The sequence below is a fragment of the Mastigoproctus giganteus genome, chromosome 4 (assembly GCF_048544385.1).
Source record: "Mastigoproctus giganteus isolate SK-2022 chromosome 4, ASM4854438v1, whole genome shotgun sequence".
In the NCBI taxonomy this organism is placed as follows: domain Eukaryota; kingdom Metazoa; phylum Arthropoda; class Arachnida; order Uropygi; family Thelyphonidae; genus Mastigoproctus; species Mastigoproctus giganteus.
The window spans coordinates 213095134-213117759 of record NC_143578.1 but is presented as its reverse complement, the minus strand read 5'-3'; the positions used below and the strand labels follow the sequence as shown (position 1 = coordinate 213117759).

At 38.2% G+C, this 22626-nt stretch overlaps 1 protein-coding gene across 1 annotated transcript in view; it reads left to right on the top strand.

Annotated features, from left to right (window-relative positions):
- Positions 1–22626, top strand: part of LOC150087390 (uncharacterized) — a 208233-nt gene that overhangs the window by 21562 nt on the left and 164045 nt on the right. Inside the window, exon 2 of the mRNA XM_090372039.1 lies at positions 15235–15287. Coding sequence (XP_090228165.1) covers positions 15235–15287 — 53 coding nt within the window. The remainder of the gene's footprint in view (positions 1–15234; positions 15288–22626) is intronic.

Below are 22626 nucleotides of genomic sequence, written 5' to 3'. Positions count from 1 at the left end.
CATTATTTTATTATTATTATTATTAGTCATATAGTGCAAGGAAGCCTGAGGCTTATGCTGCACCAGTCAAAAAAGAAAAAAAATTCTACATTAACCTGAGAGAAAGGGAGGGGGGAAAAGCAAGAAAGAGAAGAATGATGATATTGACAAGACTCCATGACCGCCCTGGCAGCCTGTCTGCACTGCTCAGTGAATTTCATATTTGACTGCACAATTACCCCCAGGTCTTTTTCACTTTCCACTTCCATGAGTGTAGTACCACAGATTTGGTACTTTTCTTTTCGGTTATCGCTACTCATATGCAGTACTTTGCATTTGTCAATGTTAAATATCAGTTGCCACTTCTCAGCCCATTTTCCCAACTTATCTAGATCCAGTTGGAGTAGCATACTGTCTTTACTGTCGATAACAACCCTGCCAACCTTTGTATCATTTGCAAACTTGGATATTAAACCTGATATACCCTCATTAATATCATTGATAAATATACAAAACAACAATGGGCCCAACACTAAACCCTGTGGAACTCCACTAACAACATTTGTCCACTAAGAGCAGTGTCCATTGATTCTCTGTCGTCTCCCACTCAACCATCCCTTTATCCATTGTAGTAACTTACCCTTAATGCCATACCTCTCCAATTTGTACAGCAGTCTTCCATGTGTAACAGTATCAAAAGCTTTCCTGAAATCCAAATATATATCAAAATTATTTTTGGCATTCAGTTCCTTTCTGACCACATCATAGGTTTTTTTTTTTTGATTTGGTAGTTGTTGTCGCATCGGCTTCTGTGGCCATATTGCACCTCCCAAGGTTTTTATGCAGTACTTTGATCCAAGCCCGAGGCGGGAATCGAACCGGCAACCTTGGGGTTGCCGGGCAGGTACTTTACCCACTCGGCTAGCCCGGTCGGCTCATCATAGTATCCAATCAAATTGGTCAGACAAGACCTCCCTTTAACAAACCCATGCTGTGTCTTAACTATTACTGCAGTCTTGTCTAGATGATCCTGCAATGCTTCTTTAACCAGTGATTCCATTATTTTCCCCGGAACACAAGTTAAACTAACAGGTCTGTAGTTATTTGTGTCACCTTTTGAACCCTCTTTGTAAATTGGTGATACATTTGCACACCTCCAGCCCATGGGGACCTCCCCTGAGTCCAAGGAAGCTCCCATAATTATGGCTAAGGTTTTGCTTACTTCCTTAGCTGCCTCCTTTAAGATAATTGAGTAGATCCCATCCACCCCAGGTGCCTTCCTTATGTTTAACTTCAACAATTTCTCCTCCACTTTGCTCTGTTATTACAAATTCACTTAGCTCCCTGTTAGCATTTGATAAACTTCTGACACTCCCTTCATTCAATGAGTATTTTGAATGTAGATGCAAAATACTCATTCAGTTTATCAGCTACCTGAGCATGATCATCAATAGTCAACTCATCTAGGAGAGGGAGAAGAAGAAAGAGAGTGGTAATTAATGGACACTGCTCATTGTGGACTAATGTTATTAGTGGAGTCCCTCAGGGTTCAGTATTGGGTCCTTTATTGTTTTCTGTATTTATAAATTGATATTGATGATGGTATATCAAGCTTAATGTCCAAGTTTGCAGATGATACGAAGGTTGGCAGGGTTGTCAAGGACACTACTTACACTGTGCTGCTGCAACAGGATCTGGAAAGGTTGAGCAGATGGGCTGAGAGGTGGCAAATGAAGTTTAACATTGACAAATGTAAAGTACTACATATGAGAAACAGCAACCCCAGAGCAACGTATCAACTCTGGTACTGCACTGACAGTGGTAGAGAATGAAAGGGACCTGGGGGTGGTTGTGCAGGCAGATATGAAGTTCTCTGAGCAGTGCAGATGGGCTGCAAGAGTAGCTCATGGTGTATTGTCAATGATATATAGGAATTTTTCTAGCAGGGATAAGGAGGTGATTATTCCCTTGTATAAGGCAATGGTCAGGCCACACCTAGAGTACTGTATACAGGCCTGGAGGCCTCATTTCAAGAAGGATGTAGAGCTGCTGGAACGAGTACAGAGAAGGGCAACAAGATTAGTGAATGGAATAAAGGGGTGCTCTTACGAAGAAAGGCTTAAGTTTTGCGAATTACAGTGTCTGGAGACTAGGCACCAGCGAGGTGATCTGATAGAGGTGTACAAAGCCTTGAATGGTTTGAGCATGCTCAATGCCAATGGGATTCTTCCTCTTGCTCAGAATAATCACCTGAGAGGGCATAAATTCAAATTGAGGAAAGACAGATGTAGGATAGATGTGCGGAAATTTGCCTTTAGCCAGCGGGTGGTTGGTTGGTGGAACAGACTTCCATCCCTTGTCGTGGAAGTTGATAGCCTAAATAAGTTTAAGGCTCAGCTGGACAGGTATTTCGAACGAACAGAGGGGTGAAGTGGAAGTGGTTATTTTTTATTTATTTATTTATTTTTTTTTTTTTTTGGCTGATGCTGCATAAGCTTGCTTTCTTGCATCGAATGCCTCTACTAATGCTAATCTATGTTAAGTGGTCCAATCTGATTTATCCCTTTCCTTCTAGAATTTACATAAGTAAAGAACTCTGCTGTTTTTCTTTGCATCCTTTGCCAAAGATTTCTTGTAATCTGCCTTTGCCTGCCTAACCTCCTTTGTGACTTGATTACAGACTAGTTTATACCTGCCATAGGCTTATATGTCACCTGATAATTTATATGCATCCCATACATTCTTCTTCTCTGCCACGAGCCTCATTAATTCATCTGACATCCATTTAGGCATAAACCTTGAACATTATTTCTTAGTTGGAATGACAAGCCTAGTAGCCTCAAAAATTAAGTCCCTGAAGGCTTCCCATTTAGAATTAAATGTTTGTAACATCATCAGTTGATCCCACTGTACAGAATTTAAAAACTGTCTGAGACCACTGTAGTCACCTTTACGAAAGCAAAAGCCCTTCCCTTTACCCTTGATGGTAGTTACATCTTTAAGTAAATTCCACATCAGTAGGCTGTGATCACTGTCATGTAATGGTTCCTTTATCTGCAAATTCCTAATGCATGAATAATCACTGCTGATAATGAAATCAAAAGTATTACTCCCTCTGGTTGCCCCTCAAACACTGTAGCAAACAATCCTCCAATAAATCCACAAAAGTCCTGCTAGTGTGCGAGTGACCAACCCACAAATTCCTATCAATATCTGGAAAGTTAAAATCCCCCATTATAAGACATTCTGAATTACTGGCCCATTATTTCTCTGCACAATTGCTGATTATACTTATCAGATTCATTAGGCCTGTAATACACACACCTACTCTCATTTTTCCTTATCCAGTGCTTATTTCACACCAAACAACTCAACACTGCATTGTCCACCAACATCAATTGGATGCACTTCTTTAGATTTTTATGTTTTTCTTAACCAACAGCATAACCCCTCCTCCCTTCCTGTCTTGTCTATCCTTCCTGTACACATTGTACTCCCCATTTTTCATTGAAATAGCTAGCAAGTGTGTAATAAATCTCCTCATTTGTTTTAGACTAGTCCATTGTGTTTATTTTAAGGCCTATTCAACTGAGATTACTCAGATTTTTATAAACATTTACAAGCGTCAAGTACTGTGACTAGCAAAGAGTTGTGACTAGTACATAACAAAGAGACAAACTAAGTTTGCTATAAAAGGCACTGATTTTATATTGCAATGCAAACAAAGATTTGTCTCATTATTACTCTTGCACTTCAAAATAAGGCACACTACTTTACTTCCTATGGAGAAATGTTCTGCTATTTATAATAAACGCTTTAAAATCCATAATCCTTGGAGATTGAGAGGTGTCAGATTTTAAAATTTCTTGGAGTAGTTTTAGAGGAGCACATTTCAATGAATATTAAGCAAAAAAACAGTTGAACTTAATTTGCATCTGTAAACATTTATGATGACTATTTTGTCTCTCATCTGTTTTTTTGCAAACAGGATTTAAACTGCATGGATAATGCAATGGTCCTAATCCTCACAGCAGAAAAAATGCTGTCATAATGTGAGTTGCCTTGATATTGCACTACATTTAGCAGCAAGCTTTTGTTATATTACAACTTTGAAAAGCTAATTTTTGTATACCACATGACAGCTCACATCAAACAACTTCTTTACAACTGTTTTATCTGAATGCTGTTACTAGAGATGACCTACCATCTGATGAGGGACCAATTAGTCCTGAAACAGACTATCATAGCAGTTTCATATTTTAAACAAATATTCAATTAAGCTATCAGCAAACCATCTGGTTGAAAGTAATGCAATATCAGGGCAACTTCATTTCAAAAGAAAGTTTGTTCTGCAATGAAAATTAAGGCCATTGCATTATCTGTAAAGTTTAAATACTGCTGGCTGTGAAAAAAAAATTTAGAGGACAAGATAGTGGTACAGCACGCATCTTTTAAAAAAAAAAAAAAGAGTCGCTCGTTTTTGCATGTCTTCTTTTTAAAGACAAATGCAATCGTTGATATGAATGAGAGATTATTTTCTTAATATTTGTAAAATGTGCTGAATTTTAAAGAATTCTGATTGTAAAATGCTGAATTTTACAGAGTTTACTATACTTGCTTTGTAATATGAAATTGCATTTTGTAGCAACTTTAGTTTTGCTCCTTGCCACTTACACAGCTAAAGATTTTGCCAACTTATATGCAGTAATGTTTTATAGATCACATATGCCTGAGACTTTTAATCTAAATTAATTTCATTAAATTAAAACTTATTGGAGGTTATTTTGCTCACTATCCTAAGGATGATTTTAATTAAATATGCCTAGAGGATAGTGGTTTTTTAGAAGATTCTGTAATTGAACACAGTTTCCAAATATTTTTCTGAGTAGTTTCCAAGAGCTCTGAAGGTAAAGCGTTGATGAAATGAGTGCAGTGTAACCAGTTGACTAGAGTTTGTGGTACACTGGTTGTAATGGAAAAAGTCTCAGGCTGGTTGAAATGGAAAAAGTCTCCTTCCTTCATCCTCTAATCTGTTGGTTCCTTTCAGATCTAAAAATAGATCAGATTTCCTAATTCTTTGTGATGGAAAAAGTCTCAAAGATTACAAATTTTCTTGGTATCTTTTGCATGTTTCATAAATAACCCTCTTTGTTGGTACTTCTACAAAAAGTGTAACTTTACAAACGTAACTTCACACTGCTATACATGGGCTACCACAGCAATGTCCACTTTCCTACAGGTTCAATCTCTGCCATTGATCTGTGAATATGCTCCCTCATTTTGTTTCCAAACATTGAATAGAGGGTTTCAATAATCTGCTAAACAGTTACCATTACCAATTAATGGTCACTGTTTAGCGGATAATTTATAATTTGTAAACTTTCCACCATGAAATTCTTACCAGTAAGGAACCTATAAATAAGGCCACCGAAAACATTACAAATTGCATTATTGGCAGCCATTGCTACAGATATTAGTATAGAATATCATGCAAGAAAGCAAGCTTATACAGCATCAGCCAAAAAAAACATATCCTACAAACTTCATCAAACAAAATATGCACATTTTAACTACTGGTGGAATGTGAGGCACCTCCATAGCCAGGTGGGAAGGAACAGAAGTGCGTAGCACACGCTTCTTGATTAGACCGGGGTTCGAGCCAGTCACCACCAAATACGGAGGATGTGGAAAGGTCAGGGAATGACCACCACATATCCCGGAGCAATATGGCCTTAGTTACTAATGCTCCTAAAAACCAAATAACAAACTGGAATTCTGCAAAGAAGAAAAAAAAAAAAAAAAAGAATAGAGCCTGGAATCAGTTTAGGAAATACTCCACCACTACTAATCTCATAAATTGAAACTGAAACCACATGCACATTTCATCAGATGGAAAGCCAAAAAAGACTTGTGTATTCATTTTACTCCCTCCATTACCAAAGAGATAGATTCCAGAATAATTTGAAAGAAAATTAGACAGCTCAGTAAACGGTTTCCGTCAACCTCCTCCCAAATCCTAATGTTGAACAGACAGAAAATAACCCTACCCAAAAGTGCTCCTGTACAATTGCCATCTGGCTAGAATTGCCTAGAACTCTCTATCCCGCACTCTGATGAGTGTCAACAATATGCAAGAATCAAATCCCACTCCAAGGAGAGCCAGCAATCCTGCACTCTTTCAGTGCCAGCAATATCCCATGGTGGCTGAGCAGCTACATCCTGCTCTCCAAGAGGAAGCCAGCAATCCCGCACCCGTTTGAGTTAGAATGTTAATATATATGCATGTACATTATACGTGCAGAAATATGCTGCAAAGGCATGCAGGTAAATGTGTATGTGCACACATATACTTAAATGCACATGTGCATGCACATTACAAAGACTAAATGACTGATGACTTTTTCTGTATCTGTCAAAAAACAAAGGAAAATAAAAAAAGATCTCAATTACTCCTAAATCAATCACCCCATCACTCATAAATCAGTCACCCCATTGCCAAAAAAGTGGCTATTCAATTCCGCTTTGAACTTTACAGAACTTGATTGGCAGACAATTTAATACAAATTTTTTTTTTCTCATTTTTATGAAATTGGACATTCTTATATATAAAAAAAATAATAATAATAATAAATAATAGTAAATGATAAGAATGAAAAGAAGAATAAAAAAAAACCTCGGTCGAGCTAACCTAACTCAACATATCCCGAATTAAAGTAGAATATCTACTACTAAATACGGTGGTCCTCACTTAAGTTGCTTGCCACGTGGCAGGTCCATGATGGCTAGAACTGAATGGTAACTCCTCCATTTCTCCAGACCACACCATAAAACTGTGTAACATTTAAATTTTTTCTGCTTCCCCATATCTTTTCCACTTCATTTTCCCTTTGGTTACATCTCAAACATTCTTCTCCAGAATGTGTCCAATCCAATTTTGCATTTTTCCTTTATCGCACTAATTGCAATAAAGCTTGTAAGAAAAAAGATTTATTACAGCCTTTATCACACCTACTAAATTTCAGACAGTTGTAAAATCAATTTGTACCCTTCATGGCACTATATGCCAGCATAAATATGTAAAATATCTGCACCTTACAAATCTTTATTTGTAAGGTGCAGATACTTTATGAAACCTTTCATGGTACTTCGGTTTACGGCATATATGCAAACGCACATACATTAATGCAAATAGGCACACTCATACGTAAAGGTAAATTCTTATGTGCAAGCTTATATTCGCATGCTTAAATGCATATGTGCATACCTAAATTATACCTAAATAAAAAAGATCTTTATTGTAAGGTTCACCGGTACATGCAGGTACCATGAGTCTGCAATACCCTTCATGGCACCATGCCAGGGATTAACAAGCAGCAGATATAACATTGCCGGAAGTAAAGATTAAATTATAGACATTATTTTAGTTTTCCTTCCAAGTTAATATTATCTGCTATAAGAATTTTTTTTTATATACATAATATATATAAAAAAAAATTGTTATAGCAGATAATATTAACTTGGAAGGAAAACTAATACAAAAAATAACTAAAATAATACAAATTGCAATAATAAAAGAGTTTCCTTGAGTTCGATTTTTTGTGAGATTCTTGCCCAGCCGTAATGATCTGAAATCAGTTAGTAGTTGTGAAGGCTGCGTGCAGATCTAGGACGAGCCATTTATACTTAGTGTCATCTATGATTTGAAACAAGTCGGCGTCCAGGGATTGAACTAGATGGAGCTTCTGATAAGGGAGGAACTGATCTTTAAAATGTAGCCTCAAAGGAAGAGCAAAAAGCTTGGGAGTGGAGCGGAGAGCTGGTTGGGGAATCCACCAGCACAGTGTCCCAACTGTTGGGTGCTGAATTTGCATTTATGTAAGCAAATGCATATGTGCATGTGTTTAGTATTTAAGTATGCGTGTACGCATTTTTTTTCCTTTTATGCAAATTTACAAAACCCTTCATGATTGAAATATATACATGCAGAAATATGTGAGTGCAGGTAAATCATATACTCATGTGCATATTGCATTTACACAAATTTTATGCATACACATGTAAATGCATATGTGCATACTTAAATATGCGCACGCACATACAAAAATGTATATGTGCTCATGTGCATACATAAATTCATATGTGCACTTGCATATAACTGCATGTGCAAACATTAATGTCAGTGATTTCTTTTTCGCTTTTAATAATTCATGTCCCTGTTTCCTTATAGTAACTGCTCTTAGTGTGATGGCTTTTTTTTTTACCTGTACTTATATGGAGTTTTCTTCCTTTATGTTGTAGTATAGGATTCCAAGATTTCATTCAACTAAATTTCACACAGTATGATTTTACAATTGCCAAAATACAGTTTCTGCACACATTAATTTGAATGATCTAACTTCACTCAATCCACTTTTACATCTCTTTTCTCTTCTGTTCTGGTCTTTCTAGTTCTCTAATACATTTTATCATACTTTTGATGACTTAATCCATCATTTTGAATAACCAGATGGTACCAATTATTTGGAGCAGATGATACTGTATTTGTTAATGTTGAATATTTTCTTTATAGTTATAATTTAATGGTACATGCACTTCTTTTTTTTTTTCATTTAAGATTAATATTTTTAACTTAATATTTTTTATACTATACTTAAGCTTTTCTTAAGGCAGTTGTTTCTCAATTTTCTCACAATTCTTTTGTACTCTTGTTAAATTTTTATAATTTTTACAATGCATGGTGTTTTTTGTACTCCTCTCAGTCGATCTTCTATGTATATTATTACCCTTCAATACCTGTATTTGAAACATCTTAATTAATTCTATCATTAATTTGTTGGGAGAAGGATATTGTGCAGGTGTCCATAAAGAATTAATGTCGTGAATTAAATTTGATTCCATGACACATCAGTTGTTATAGAGTGAATTTTGTCATGGGGACAGGGTAGCAAGTTTAAGAGTAATTAATATGCTAAAACTCCCACAAAACTGTTAGCTTGGGGGGGGGATACACAGACTAATAGCTTAACTAGAGCTGTAGACATAGGTGAAAGTGATTGTTGCACTGCTACTATTGGTACATGCAGCAGTCTAGAAAGCAAGATGTCTGGGAATTCAGGCACTGCTGTGGATGATCATGGAACAAGTGAATATGTGGGCTGTGTTGGGGTAACTAAGAGTAAGAACATGTGCATATGTACTTTTCTTCTTCCAGTCACATAATTCCCTGAGTTACTGTTGTGGCCACCAATAAATTCCTCCAACTGCATCGATCATATGCTATATGAGCAGCATCGCAACATGTCATGTCCAAAAGTTCACTGATCCCATCCTTCCGCCTAGTTGCAGGTCTTCCTTTAACAGTTGGTTTTGTTATGGTCTCTGTGGCATCACATAATGTGGTGGTATGCCACTGCCTCCCACATGGCTGATTTTGAAAGGGGCCAGCTTTAATCATACTTGCATGTACACCAATGCTAGGAGCATTGTAAATAGATTTTATGAATTCAAAGTATTGGTTAAGTCATCAAATGCAGACATTGTAGGAATAGTGGAAACATGGTGTCACCCAGATGTAAGCGATGCTGAATTTGAATATGGGGAGTACAATATATACATGAAGGACAGCCAGGAAAGGTGGAGGGAGCTATGCTTTTAGTTAAGAAACATTAAATCCAAGGCAGTACATCCAGTTGACATGGGTGACGAGTGCAATGTTGAGTCAGTTTGGTGTGACATAAGCACTGGGAAAACAAAATTGAGAGTAGGGGTGTGTTGTTATTGCTATTATTACTAACCATATAGTGCAAGGAAGCATGAGGCTTATGCTGCACCACAAAAAAAAAAAAACTTCAGAGTTACCCTGAGAGAGAGAGAGAGAGAGAGAGAGAGAGAGAGAGAGAGAGAGAGAGAGAGAGAGAGAGAGAGACAGACTGGAATGAATTCCCCAAACAGCTATTCAGATTCTCATAATGGGGGATTTTAAATTTCCAGATGTTGACTGGAATTTGTGGATTGGTCATCTCACACCAACAAGACTTTTATGGATTTCTTGGATGATTAGCATTAGTAGAGGCATTTGATGCAAGAAAGCAAGCTTATGCAGCATCAGCCAAAAAAAAAAAAAAAAAAAAAAACCACTCCCACTTCACCCCTCTGTTCGTTCAAAATACCTGTCCAGCTGAGCCTTAAACTTATTTAGGCTATCAACTTCCACGACAAGGGATGGAAGTCTGTTCCACCAACCAACCACTCGCTGGCTAAAGGCAAATTTCCGCACGTCTATCCTACATCTGTCTTTCCTCAATTTGAATTTATGCCCTCTCAGGTGATTATTCTTAGCGAGAGGAAGAATCCCATCAGCATTGAGCATGCTCAAACCATTCAATGCTTTATACACCTCTATCAGATCACCTCGCTGGTGCCTAGTCTCCAGACACTGTAATTTGCAAATCTTAAGCCTTTCTTCGTAAGAGCACCCCTTTGTTACATTCACTAATCTTGTTGCCCTTCTCTGTACTCGTTCCAGCAGCTCTACATCCTTCTTGATATGAGGCCTCCAGGCCTATATACAGTACTCTAGGTGTGGCCTGACCATTGCCTTATACAAGGGAATAATCACCTCCTTATCCCTGCTAGAAAAATTCCTATATATCATTGACAATACACCATGAGCTACTCTTGCAGCCCGTCTGCACTGCTCAGAGAACTTCATATCTGCCTGCACAACCACCCCCAGGTCCCTTTCATTCTCTACCACTGTCAGTGTAATACCACAGAGTTGATACGTTGCTCTGGGGTTGCTGTTTCCCATGTGTAGTACTTTACATTTGTCAATGTTAAACTTCATTTGCCACCTCTCAGCCCATCTGCTCAACCTTTCCAGATCCTGTTGCAGCAGCATAGTGTCAGTAGTGTCCTTGACAACCCTGCCTACCTTTGTATCGTCTGCAAACTTCGACATTAAGCTTGATATACCATCATCAATATCATTTATGAATACAGAAAACAATAATGGACCCAACACTGAGCCCTGAGGGACTCCACTAATAACATTAGTCCACGACGAGCAGTGTCCATTGATTACCACTCTCTGTCTTCTCCCCCTCAGCCACCCCTTTACCCACAGCAGCAATTTGCCTCCAATGTTACACTGCTCCAATTTGTGCAGCAGTCTTCCATGTGCAACAGTATCAAAAGCCTTTCTAAGATCCAAGTATATAATATCAAAGTTATTCCTTGCATCCAGTTCCTTTGTGACTGCATCATAGTATCCAATCAAATTGGTCAGGCAAGACTTCCCCTTAACAAAACCATGCTGTGTCCGAGCTATAACTGAAGTCTTGTCTAAATGATCCTGCAGTGCTTCTTTAACTAGTGCCTCCATTAATTTTCCTGTAACAGAAGTTAAACTCACAGGTCTATAATTGCTTGTGTCAGCTTTTGATCCTCCTTTGTGAATTGGGGGTCACATTTGCACATCTCCAGTCTATGGGTACCTCCCCTGAGTCCAAGGAAGCTCTCATAATTATGGCTAAGGGTTTGCTTACTTCCTTTGCTGCCTCCTTTAATATAACTGGATAGATCCCATCCACCCCAGGTGCCTTTCTTGTGTTTATCTTCAACAATTTCTCCTCCACTTTACTCTCAGTTAATTTTCTACAGCAGCATGTTAGAGAGGCAAGAAGAGGAAGCAGTACTCTTTATCTGGTTATTAGCAGTAATTCTTCATGCATTAAAAACAGTGAGTTAACTGTTGATTGCTCTGCTCAGGTTACAGATAAATTGAATAGGTATTTTGCGTCCACATTCACAAATAAGCAATTCTTTAAGTAAGGGGATGCCAGCAGTTTATCAAACTCTAACGAGGAGCTAAATGACTTTGTGATAACTGAAAGGAAAAATGGAAAAGTGGAGGAGAAATTGTTGAAGATAGATATAAAAAAGGTACCCAGGGCAAATGGAATCTGTCCATTTATATTAAGGGAAGCAACAAAGGATATAAGCGAACCCTTAGCCATAATTATAAGAGCATCCTGGATTCAGGGGAGGATCTTATGGACTGATTATATTATGTGAAAATGTATCTCCAATTCATAAAGGGGGGGATCTAAAAGGTAATGTGAGTAATTATAGATCTGTTAGCTTAACATCTCCAGGGAAAATAATGGAATCACTAATTAAAGAAGTAATACAGGACCATCTGGACAGGCATGCTATTATGCTGCAAGCACAGCATGGATTTGTTAAGGGGTGGCCTTGTCTAATCAATCTGATAAGTTACTATGATACAGCGACCAAGGAACTGGATGGAAAAAATAATTTTGGTATCATATACTTGGATTTCAGAAAAGCTTTTGATACTGATGCACATAAGACTGCTCTATAAATTGGAGTAGGATGGCATTAAGGGCAAGTAATAGTAGTCACAGCAAATGATGCAAGAAAGCAAGCTTATATAGCATCAGCCAAAAAAAAGACGATGGAAGCCTATTCCAACAATCAACCACCCGCTGGCTGAAGAGAAACTTCCACACATCTATCCTACACCGTCTCAGAAAGTGGAAGAATACCACTAACATTCACCTCACTCAATCTGTTCAAGGCTTTAAACACCTCAATAAGATCTTCCTGCAGGTGCCTAGCCTTGATGCTACAATTTGAAGAACTGAAGCCTTTCTAGGTAAGGGCACCCTTTTGTACCCTTCACCAATCTGGTTGCCCTTCTCTGCATCCATTCCAGCAGATCTACATCCTTCCTAAATTGAGGCCTCCAGACCTGTATACAGTACTCAAAATGCAGCCTAACCACAACCTTATACGAAGGGATAATCACCTCCTTGTCCCCGCTAGCAAAGTTTTTGTATATCATTGATAAAACCCCATGAGCTGTCCTGGCAGCATGTCGGCACTGCTCAGAGAATTTTATGTCTGACTTCACAGTTACTCCTGGTCTTTTTCATTCTCCACTACCTTAAGTGTAGTACCACACAGTTGATAAGTTACTCTGAGGTTACTGCTGCCTATGTTTAGTACCTTGCATTTGTCAATGTTAAAATTCAGTTGCCATTTCTCAGCTCATCAACCCAATTTTCCAAGATATTGTTGTAGTAGCTCACTCTGATGACTGCTGTTAACCACCTTGCCAACCTTTGTATCATCCAAAAACTTAGACATTAAGCTTGATATACCTTCATCAATATCATGGATAAATATTGAAAACAACAACAGAAGAATCTAAAGCCAGAGCTGTGTAACCTTGACTTCAGATTAACATGGAGAACACTACATCTGCATCAACTCTCATAGGCAGCAAAGTAGTAGCTTTACTGTGTCCTTTTTGTGCCTTTGAATAGAATTTGATGCATCAAAGAATGGAACTTGCTTTCTTTGATGGAATTTGCTGTTTGCATTTCAGCATTGTGATGGCTTGATACATTTCAGCCTTCAGTAGACTTCTGATCAAGACAGCTCAGTAAGTGTTCTTAGGGCCCCTGTCATCTGGCTTTGCGAGATTAGGGGAGGCTCCAACAGTGTTCCTCTAATGTCCTGGCTTGCCTCCACCTTGCCGATGGATGGATGCTAGGAGGTTCAGTCCATTGTGAGAGAGCCTCCCAGTAACTAAGTGGCCAGATGAACAACACACAACTTGTGATACAACACACTAACCACACTCACTAGGCTATTAGAGGACCTGATGGTTGGTTCGGTAGTTGTTAAAGAACATAAGTCAGGCCCATTTGAATATCTCAGTGGGGGAGCCATAATTTGTAATTCTGCCTCTGAAGTTTTTCTTGTTTTATTTTAAATAAACCTTTATATCAGCATGACCATCATATCTCCTACTTAGATATTTACTTAGATTCATCAAGAAGGTCTTTTTTGTTAAATGTCTAGCCCTTTAAATATTGTTCCTTAGAAGCACATTTATGCACAAGCATGTTACTGAATGGGAAGAAAATAAAATATTTGATGCCCTATTTTAATAATAATTTTTCTGCCTCTGATTATTTCAGGTATGAAACCAGTACAAGACAATGTTAATAAGTAGTACATGAATGTATAGTTCATATTGTCATGCTTTATTACAACATCCTCACACTTTGACAATGTTAGTTGTAAAACATTACTAGTGTTGCTATTTATTATGATAATGTTAATTATCATTATAATGGTGTCTAAATAATCATATGATAATGATGTCTTGCCAATGATATACAGGAATTTTTCTAGCAGGGATAGGGATGTGATTATTCCCTTGTATAAAGCATTGGTCAGGCCACACCTTGAGTACTGTATACAGGTCTGGAGGCCTCATTTCAAGAAGGATGTAGAGCTGCTGGAACGAGTACAGAGAAAGGCAACAAGATTAGTAAATGGAACAAAGGGTTGCTCTTATGAAGAAAGGCTTAAGTTTTGCAAATTACAGAGTCTGGAGACTAGGCATCGGCGAGGTGATCTGATAGAGGTGTATAAGGCTTTGAATGGCTTGAGTATGCTCAATGCCGATGGGATCCTTCCTCTTGCTCAGAATAATCACCTGAGAGGGCATAAATTCAAATTGAGGAAGGACAGATGTCGGATAGATGTGCGGAAATTTGCCTTTAGCCAGCGGGCAGTTGGTTTGTGGAATAGACTTCCATCACTTGTTGTTGAAGTTGATAGCCTAAACAAATTTAAGGCTCAGCTGGACAGGTATTTCGAACGAATGGTGGGGTGAAATGGGAGTAGTGGTTGTTTTTTTTTTTTTTTTTTTTTGGCTGATGCTGAATAAGCTTGCTTTCTTGCATCATATGCCTCTACTAATGCTAATAATGTTAATTGCCATTCAGAATTAATAAAATTGTGTTATTAACTCAAACATCCATATATTTGGTTGAGTAAAATATGTCTGTATGAAAATAGGGACAAAGCATTCTCAAAACAAGGTAATCCCAGAAAATCAAGACATCTGGTCACCCTATGTTAACTCTACAGTGTCTGAAAAGTCTGGAACCAATAATAATAAGCAAAACACAACCCAATGGGTTGTTGTGTTTTGCTTATCATTTGGGGGGGGGGGGGTTTGCCCACTTTGAAGGACATTTAACCAGTATCTGAAATTCTGCTTATTCACTTCTCATATTTTTACCATTGGTTCCAGATTTTTTGGACACCCTGCATATTTTATTATATAATGTATTATTTTTTGTTCATGACTTTTTGTTTTATATCTGCAATTTTCAATAATAAGTTAATTTTATTATTATCGTAAAACAGTTGTCAAAGACTACCATGAATTACAGCAGCAGAATCAAGATCTCAAAAATCAGGTGAGAATTATAAGTTAATTATAATATGCATTTAATCAGAATAAAACTGTCTGTAGAAAACTTTAGCAGTTTAATAAAAAAAAAAGTAAAGTGCAGCCATTATCAACCCACTGCAGGATGGAAGCCTCCTCAACAATTCATGCTGAGGGAAATGGACCATAATCTGCCATGCTGGTCCAGTGCGGGTTGGCAGATCGACCGTATTCAGCAGTCAGGGGCTTGAACCCCAGTCTACTCAAAGAGCGTGTGCTACTGCACTCCCGCTCCTGACCACTTGGCTACTGAGCAGTTTAATACTAAGTTCTTTGAACTTAGTAACTTCATATTAAGATTAATAATGGCAAATGATGCAAGGAAGTGAGCTTATTAAAGTATCAGCCAAAAAAAAAAACAAAAAACCTTCCCACATCACCTGTCCATACCCAACAATAGTCTAGTTCTTTCTTCAATTTATTTAAAGTACCCACTTCTGTAACAACAGATGGAAGTTTGTTCCAACAATCAACCTTATGCTGACTAAAGGCAAACTTCTGCACATCTATCCTACAACCATCCTTCCTCAAAATGAATTTATGCCCCTTCATGCATGTGTGTACTGTCTCAGCAAGAGAAACCATGCCATCACTAACATGCTCAATCCATTCAAAGCCTTAAATACCTCAATCAGATCATCTCAGAGGTACCTAGTCTCCAGACACTGCAATTTGCAGAACTGAAGATTTCTTTGGTAAGACTACCCTTTTGTTCCCCCTCACCACTCTTGTTGCCCTTAACTACACCTGATCCAGCAAATCTACATCCTTCCTAAAATGAGGCCCCAGATTTGTATGTAGCACACAAGTGGTCTAAACATTGCCTTGTACAATGGGATACTTGCCTCCTTATCTTTGCTAGCAAAGTTCCTGTATGTCATTAACAAAATCCCATGAGTTGTTCTGGCAACCTGTCTCTATTGCTCAGAGAATTTCATGTCTGACTGCCCATTTCCCTTGCGATCTTTTTCCACTACAGTGAGTGCTGTATCACACAGTCAGTATGTTGTTGTTGTTGTTTGGTTTTTAGGAGCATTAGCAACTAAGGCCATATTGCTCCAGGATATGCGGTGGTCATTCCTTAACCTTTCCGCATCCTCCGTATTTGGTGGTGACGGGCTCGAACCCCGGTCTAATCAAGAAGCGTGTGCTACGCACTGCTGCTCCTTCCCACCTGGCTACGGAGGCGCAGTCAGTATGTTAATCTTGGATTACCTTGAACTTATCAATGCTAAACTTCAACTGTGATTTCTCAGGCCATCTGCCTAGTTTTTCTAGATCTTTTTGCAGTAGCTTACCTTAATTACTATCATTAACCACCCTGTATCCTCATGTCATATTCTTAGACCTTCATGTCATCTGCAAATGTAGACATTAAGCCTGATATACCTTCATCAATATCATTAATAAGTATAGAAAACAACAATGGGCCCAGCACTGAACCCTGGTGGAACTGCACTAATAACATTAGTCCATGAAGAGCAGTGTCCATTAATAACCACTTTGTCGTTTTCCACTCAATGATCCTTTTGTCCATAGCAGTAACTTGCTATAATGCTACGCAAATTTAATCTGTGCAGCAGTCGTTTATATTATTATTATTAGTCATACTGTGCAAGGAAGCCAGAGGCTTTTGCTGCACCAGTTAAAAAAAAAAAATTCTGAATTACCCTGAGAGAGAGAGAGAGAGAGAGAGAGAGAGAGAGAGAGAGAGAGAGAGAGAGAGAGAGAGAGAGAGAGAGAGAGACCCAGCTCAGGACCCTGGGCGTGCCAAGCCCCATACTCACCAGATGTGAGCCCTGCAGCAAAAACTTTCCTGAAATCCAAGCAGTAGACTGTCAAAATAATGGCACATTAAGATCGGATGTTTACATACAGTGCAGATGTCTTGCAATGCCGAAAAAAGAAAACAGCAAGTCACATGATTACTTTATTTGTTTAAATTCGCCATTTTTAAAGTGAATTCTGTACTGATATCACGGATTATACTGCTGTTTTTAATTTATTTAAAATTAAAAACTCCTCACTATAGCTCCTAAAGTTAATAAACCTTATACAGAGAAGAAAAGAAGAATAACATTAAAGCTTAGTGACAAACTTGATATAATAAAGAAAATAGAATGGGGTGTAAGTGCCTCCGTAGCCAGACGGGCAGGAGCAGCAGTGCATAGCACACACTTCTTGATTAGACTGGGGTTCTAGCCCGTGACCACCAAATACAGAGGATGCGTAAAGGTCAGAGAACGACCACCGCATATCCCTGGAGCAATATGGCCTTAGTTGCCAATGCTCCTAAGAAACCAAATAACAACAACATATAAATGAGGTGTAAGCAGGAGTGTATTAATGGCAGAATATAACATTGGATCTTCAACATGTTTGTTTTTTAAGTGCAGTTAATAACATTGCATTCTTAATCTCTCTATTTCTTATTTCATTATTTCTTCATTAAATACATTTAAAAATAAAACTTTCTAGATAATGGAAAAATCAAAATAGTATTAGTAATGGCAGCATAGTGCAAGAAAGCCTGTGGCTTATGCTGCACCAGCCAAAAACAAAAAAAAAAAAAAATCCGAACAAAACAATGATAAAAACATTAATAATAATTAATAAAAAAAAAAGGAAATTAAACCTATCATCCTATGCACTTCCCTTACCCGAAAGTACTATCCAGATGGCCTTTCAATTTCCCCAAACTGTCAGCCTCTACCACCCATGAAGGCAACTTATTCCAGTAATTTATAACTCTCTAGCTAAAATAAAACTTCCTGCAGTCCAATCTAAACATCCCCCCCCCCCGTAACTTGAATTTATGTACCCTAGTTCTAGCATCATTTATAATCTTAAATTTCGTCCTGATTCATTTTACTGATGCCTCTCAGAGCCTTAAACACATCAATCAAGTCTCCTCTAAGGTGTCTAGTTTCCAAACCTCTGCAACCCACATATTCAAAGTCTTTCTTCATAAGGACACCCTTTTGCCGATCTCACCAGGCGAGTTACCCTTCTTTGCACCCTTTCAAGAAGCTCAATGTCTTTCTTTGTGTGTGGTCTCCATACTCGAACACAGTATTCCAAGTTTGATCTAACATGAGCCTTATATAATGGGATTATCACGTCCCTATCTCTACTTGCAAAAGTTCAATAGATCATCGATAGGACGCCATGGGCCTTCCTGGCAACCTGTTTACAATGCTCAGAGAATTTCATGTCTGACCGTATCGTAACACTCAAGTCCCTTTCCTCCAGTACTGGGTTTAGTCGAACTCCACCAAGTGAATAAGTTATTTTGGGATTAGTTTCCCAAGGATCAGTAAGGCTCCTGATGCAATTACAGACTTGAGTGACAGCATGGATTTGTTAGGGGGTGGGACCTTGTCTGATAAATCTGATTGAATACAATGGTGCAGCAACAAATGAACTGGATGCAAAAAATAATTTTTAATAGCATATACAATAGACTTTCAGAATAATGACACCTTCAGTGAAAGTGAAGCTTTCTTCATGCAAGAAAGCAAGCTTATATAGCATCAGCAAAAAAAAAAAAAAAAAAAAAATTTCGCCATCCACTCACTCCAAATGTTTGTCAAGTTCTGCCTTGAATCTACTTAGGCTACCAACTTCTACAACAGATGGAAGTTTGTTCCAGCAATCAACCACCCACTAACTAAAGGCAAACTTCCGCACATCTATCCTACAACTGTCTTTCCTCAGTTTGAATTTATGCCCTCTCAGGCGATTATTCCAAGCAAGAGGAAGAATCCCATCAGCATTGAGCATTCTCAAACCATTCAAGCCTTTATACACCTCAATCAAATCACCTCACAGGTGCCTAGTCTGCAGACACTGTGATTTATAAAACTTAAGCATTTCTTTGTAAGAGCAACCCTTTGTTCCATTCACTAATCTTGTTGCCCTTCTCTGTACTCGTTCCAACAACTCTCCGTAGGTGAGGTATTAAATCTGATATGTGGATTTTTTTCTTTATCTTCACATTTTTTAAGGATTTCTTTCACTGGTGGTCAGATTGTTGTCTCCTTGTAGATTCTCTTATAACAATAAACAGCAAATTTGGATCATATCTTGTTATGGGCATGAAATTAAGTTTACCTTATAGATTTTGGGGTGCTAAGCACAGAAATAGTGCTTAAAATGGCAGATTGGCCCTTGTTTAAAAAAAAAAATAGTTTTTATATTTATACAAATTATTTTTTATTTATATGGCAGCAAGATATAGCTATGAGTATACCTACATCAAACACAGGACCCTTTCACCTTTTGCACGTATTCAGCTTCGTGAGTATCCCTTTTCACCATCCAGCAATAATCAGCTAACATGGTGGCACTCCATTTGCTTTTGTATCTTTGTTCCATCACTGCGATGTCTTGATGGAAGCACTCACCATGTTCATCACTGACAGCACCGCAGTTTGGCAGGAAGAAATCCAGGTGTGAATGCAAAAAATGCATCTTAAATGACATGTTGCACCCCAGTTTTTTGTAAGAGGTAATGAAATCGTCCACAAGTTGCCTGTAGTTTCCAGCTTTATCATTTTCTAGAAAACCAGTCGAAACATTTCCAAAGGATTTCCAGTTTGATGTGGAGTTGGTGGAAGAAAAACTTTATTTGGGTCTACCAGAGGTTCAAATGCTACATTCTTCATTCAAGGTGTTACTGTTTTTTGTTAAGGCCAACTCTTCTCATAGTGCATATCCTTGGTGCAACTATCCCACATGCAAAGAAAGCTACAATACTTAGTGTAACCCTTTTGTAGTCCTAATAAAATGTCGATTACCTTTAAATCACCACATTTGCCACTCATACATCAGATAGTATACACCTAAGAGGATGTTCTCCATGTTTGTGCATGTTTCTTTTTTTGTGGACAGCATATGCAAGAGATATTGAAGGCAGCATGTTTCCATTGTGTAATAATGGAAACATACTTCTAAGGTCAGCCCTTAGACCTTAGAAGTACCTATGAATAGTTGCCATTCTTCGGCACATACCTCACATTCGTAGACAGAGTGGTGATCAATGGACATTGCTGTCCATATTATTAATGGGCCCATACCATTACCAGCGACCTTACAAACAGTGACTTCACCTTCTGTTTGATAGAATTTATCATAGTCTTTATTTCGAGTACGAAATGTTGTCACTTTCACAGAATGAGCTAGAAGATTCTACTGTTGTAGCCTTAAGGCCAAAAGCTCTGCCTTCTTCTTCCGCAGTTCGAGAGCCCATCCCCGATGAGGTCATTAAGCTCACTTTCTGTGCTCTTATGTGGTTCAGAAGGATAAAGGTTTGGACAAAATGGTGGATCCCTTGACATAGATGGTTGCTGTACTTCTTCATGTATATCAAGTTGATGTTCATCAGTGTCTTCATCAGAGTGTACAGAAACACGATCAGGTGGTTCAGGAATAAGTACTTCACCATGAGGCACAGCACAGATTGCAGATGGTATATTTGGGTACATCACTGTCCACTTTTTCTTCATTGTCATCCCTTTTCTAATAGGATGTACCATACAGAAGTAACAGCTTGTGACATGATTTGTTGGCTCCCTCCATATCATGGGCTCTGTGAAAGGCATAAAATGTTCCTTTCAATTCACCCACATGTCGAGTTTTGATGAACAGGTAGGGCAGCATAAGTGTGGAGCCCAGTTCTTGTACTGGTAGTCTACTTTACACCCAAAATACAAGAAGTAGGCCTTTTTTTTTATGTCTTGAGTTAACCAATGCTTTCTTAAAGCTAATGTGACTTCTCATACATAACAGAAGTCATCCAGACTATTCACACAGTTATGGAGAATATTAATCTTACACAACACAAATACTGTGCAAAAAGTAGGAATCTCACAGAGAACAACTATTAAATGAGAACAAGTCACCCATGTTTAAGGATTACTGCAGCACAGTTGAAGACGCATTTGAGGCGACAGCAACTTATGTGATGCAGAGCGAGGCAAAAGTTGCCGATCATGTGATAAGAGCATGGTGGTACTGAAACTGAGGTGTTGCCATGCATTTTGCCAAGAGCTGCAGTTGATAATGTAGAGTAACTCTGTAATAGACCCCCAACTGTAATTTGAAAACAAGAGCCACTCGACAAATTTGAATGTGATTTTTGTATTCAGCAGCATAAAATTAGTCAAGATTGTGTATTTTTGTTTTCGTAGCATTTACGTGTTGACCAGTGTAATCTGTGCTATGTAATCTGTGTTAATCAAGAAGAAATAATACATCGATAAAGTCCAAGAGCTGCTAAACGACATTAACACCTACAAAGCCATAAAAATAGATCCCATCAGTGACCTTGAGAAGAAAGTAAAACAGAAACTGTAAGCTATGCTTGACCATAAATATATAGATGAAAACCTCCATAAAAAAACTGAATCCTAACAGCTCAGAAGCTCTGCTCTGTTTGCAAATATAAAAGCGTATAAACCAGCTTTCCCTGCCAGGCCTATTATCAGTAGTAGACCCCCCCCCCCAGGAAGAAAATATCAAAATGGTTAATACAACTGCTCTCCTGTATAGTACCAAAGAACCAGAGATCATTAAAAAAAACAACTAAGACCTAATTAACAGACTTAAGAATGTGGAAGTCAGCAATGACGATATCTTTGTATCGTCGAACAATACCTAGATATCATCGTGGACTGTGTACCACCATACCCCTAAAAGAAGCGAAAACATGAATCCTTGAAACAATAGACAGCCTGCAGTTGGTGGTATGCTAGGATGTGGCTGTGTATTGCAGCCACATCCGTCTTTGTATGTGCTCGATGTAAGCAGTGTGAAGAAGTTAGCAGTCCAACTTCTGTTCCAGGGAAAATAATGGAATCACTGGTTAAGGAAGCAGTAAAAGATCATCTAGACAAGACTGCAGTTATAGTTGTCTGATAAATGTCAGACAAATTTGATTGAATACTATGATGTGGTCACAAAGGAATTGGATGCAAAGAATAATTTTGATATCATATACCTGGATTTTAGGAAAGCTTTTGATACTGTGGCACATGGAAGACTACTGTACAAATTGGAGCAGTATGGCATTAAGGGCAAGTTGCTACAATGGATAAAAGGATGGTTGAGTGGGAGAAGACAGAGTAGTTATCAATGGACATTGCTGTCCATGTTATTAATGGGCCCAACACTGAACTGCAAGGTTCAGTGTTGGGCCCATTGTTGTTGTTTTCAGTGATATTTCGGTGATACTTTCATCAATGTCATTGATATTTATCAATGATATTGATGAAAGTATATCAGAGTTAATGTCTAAGTTTGCAGAT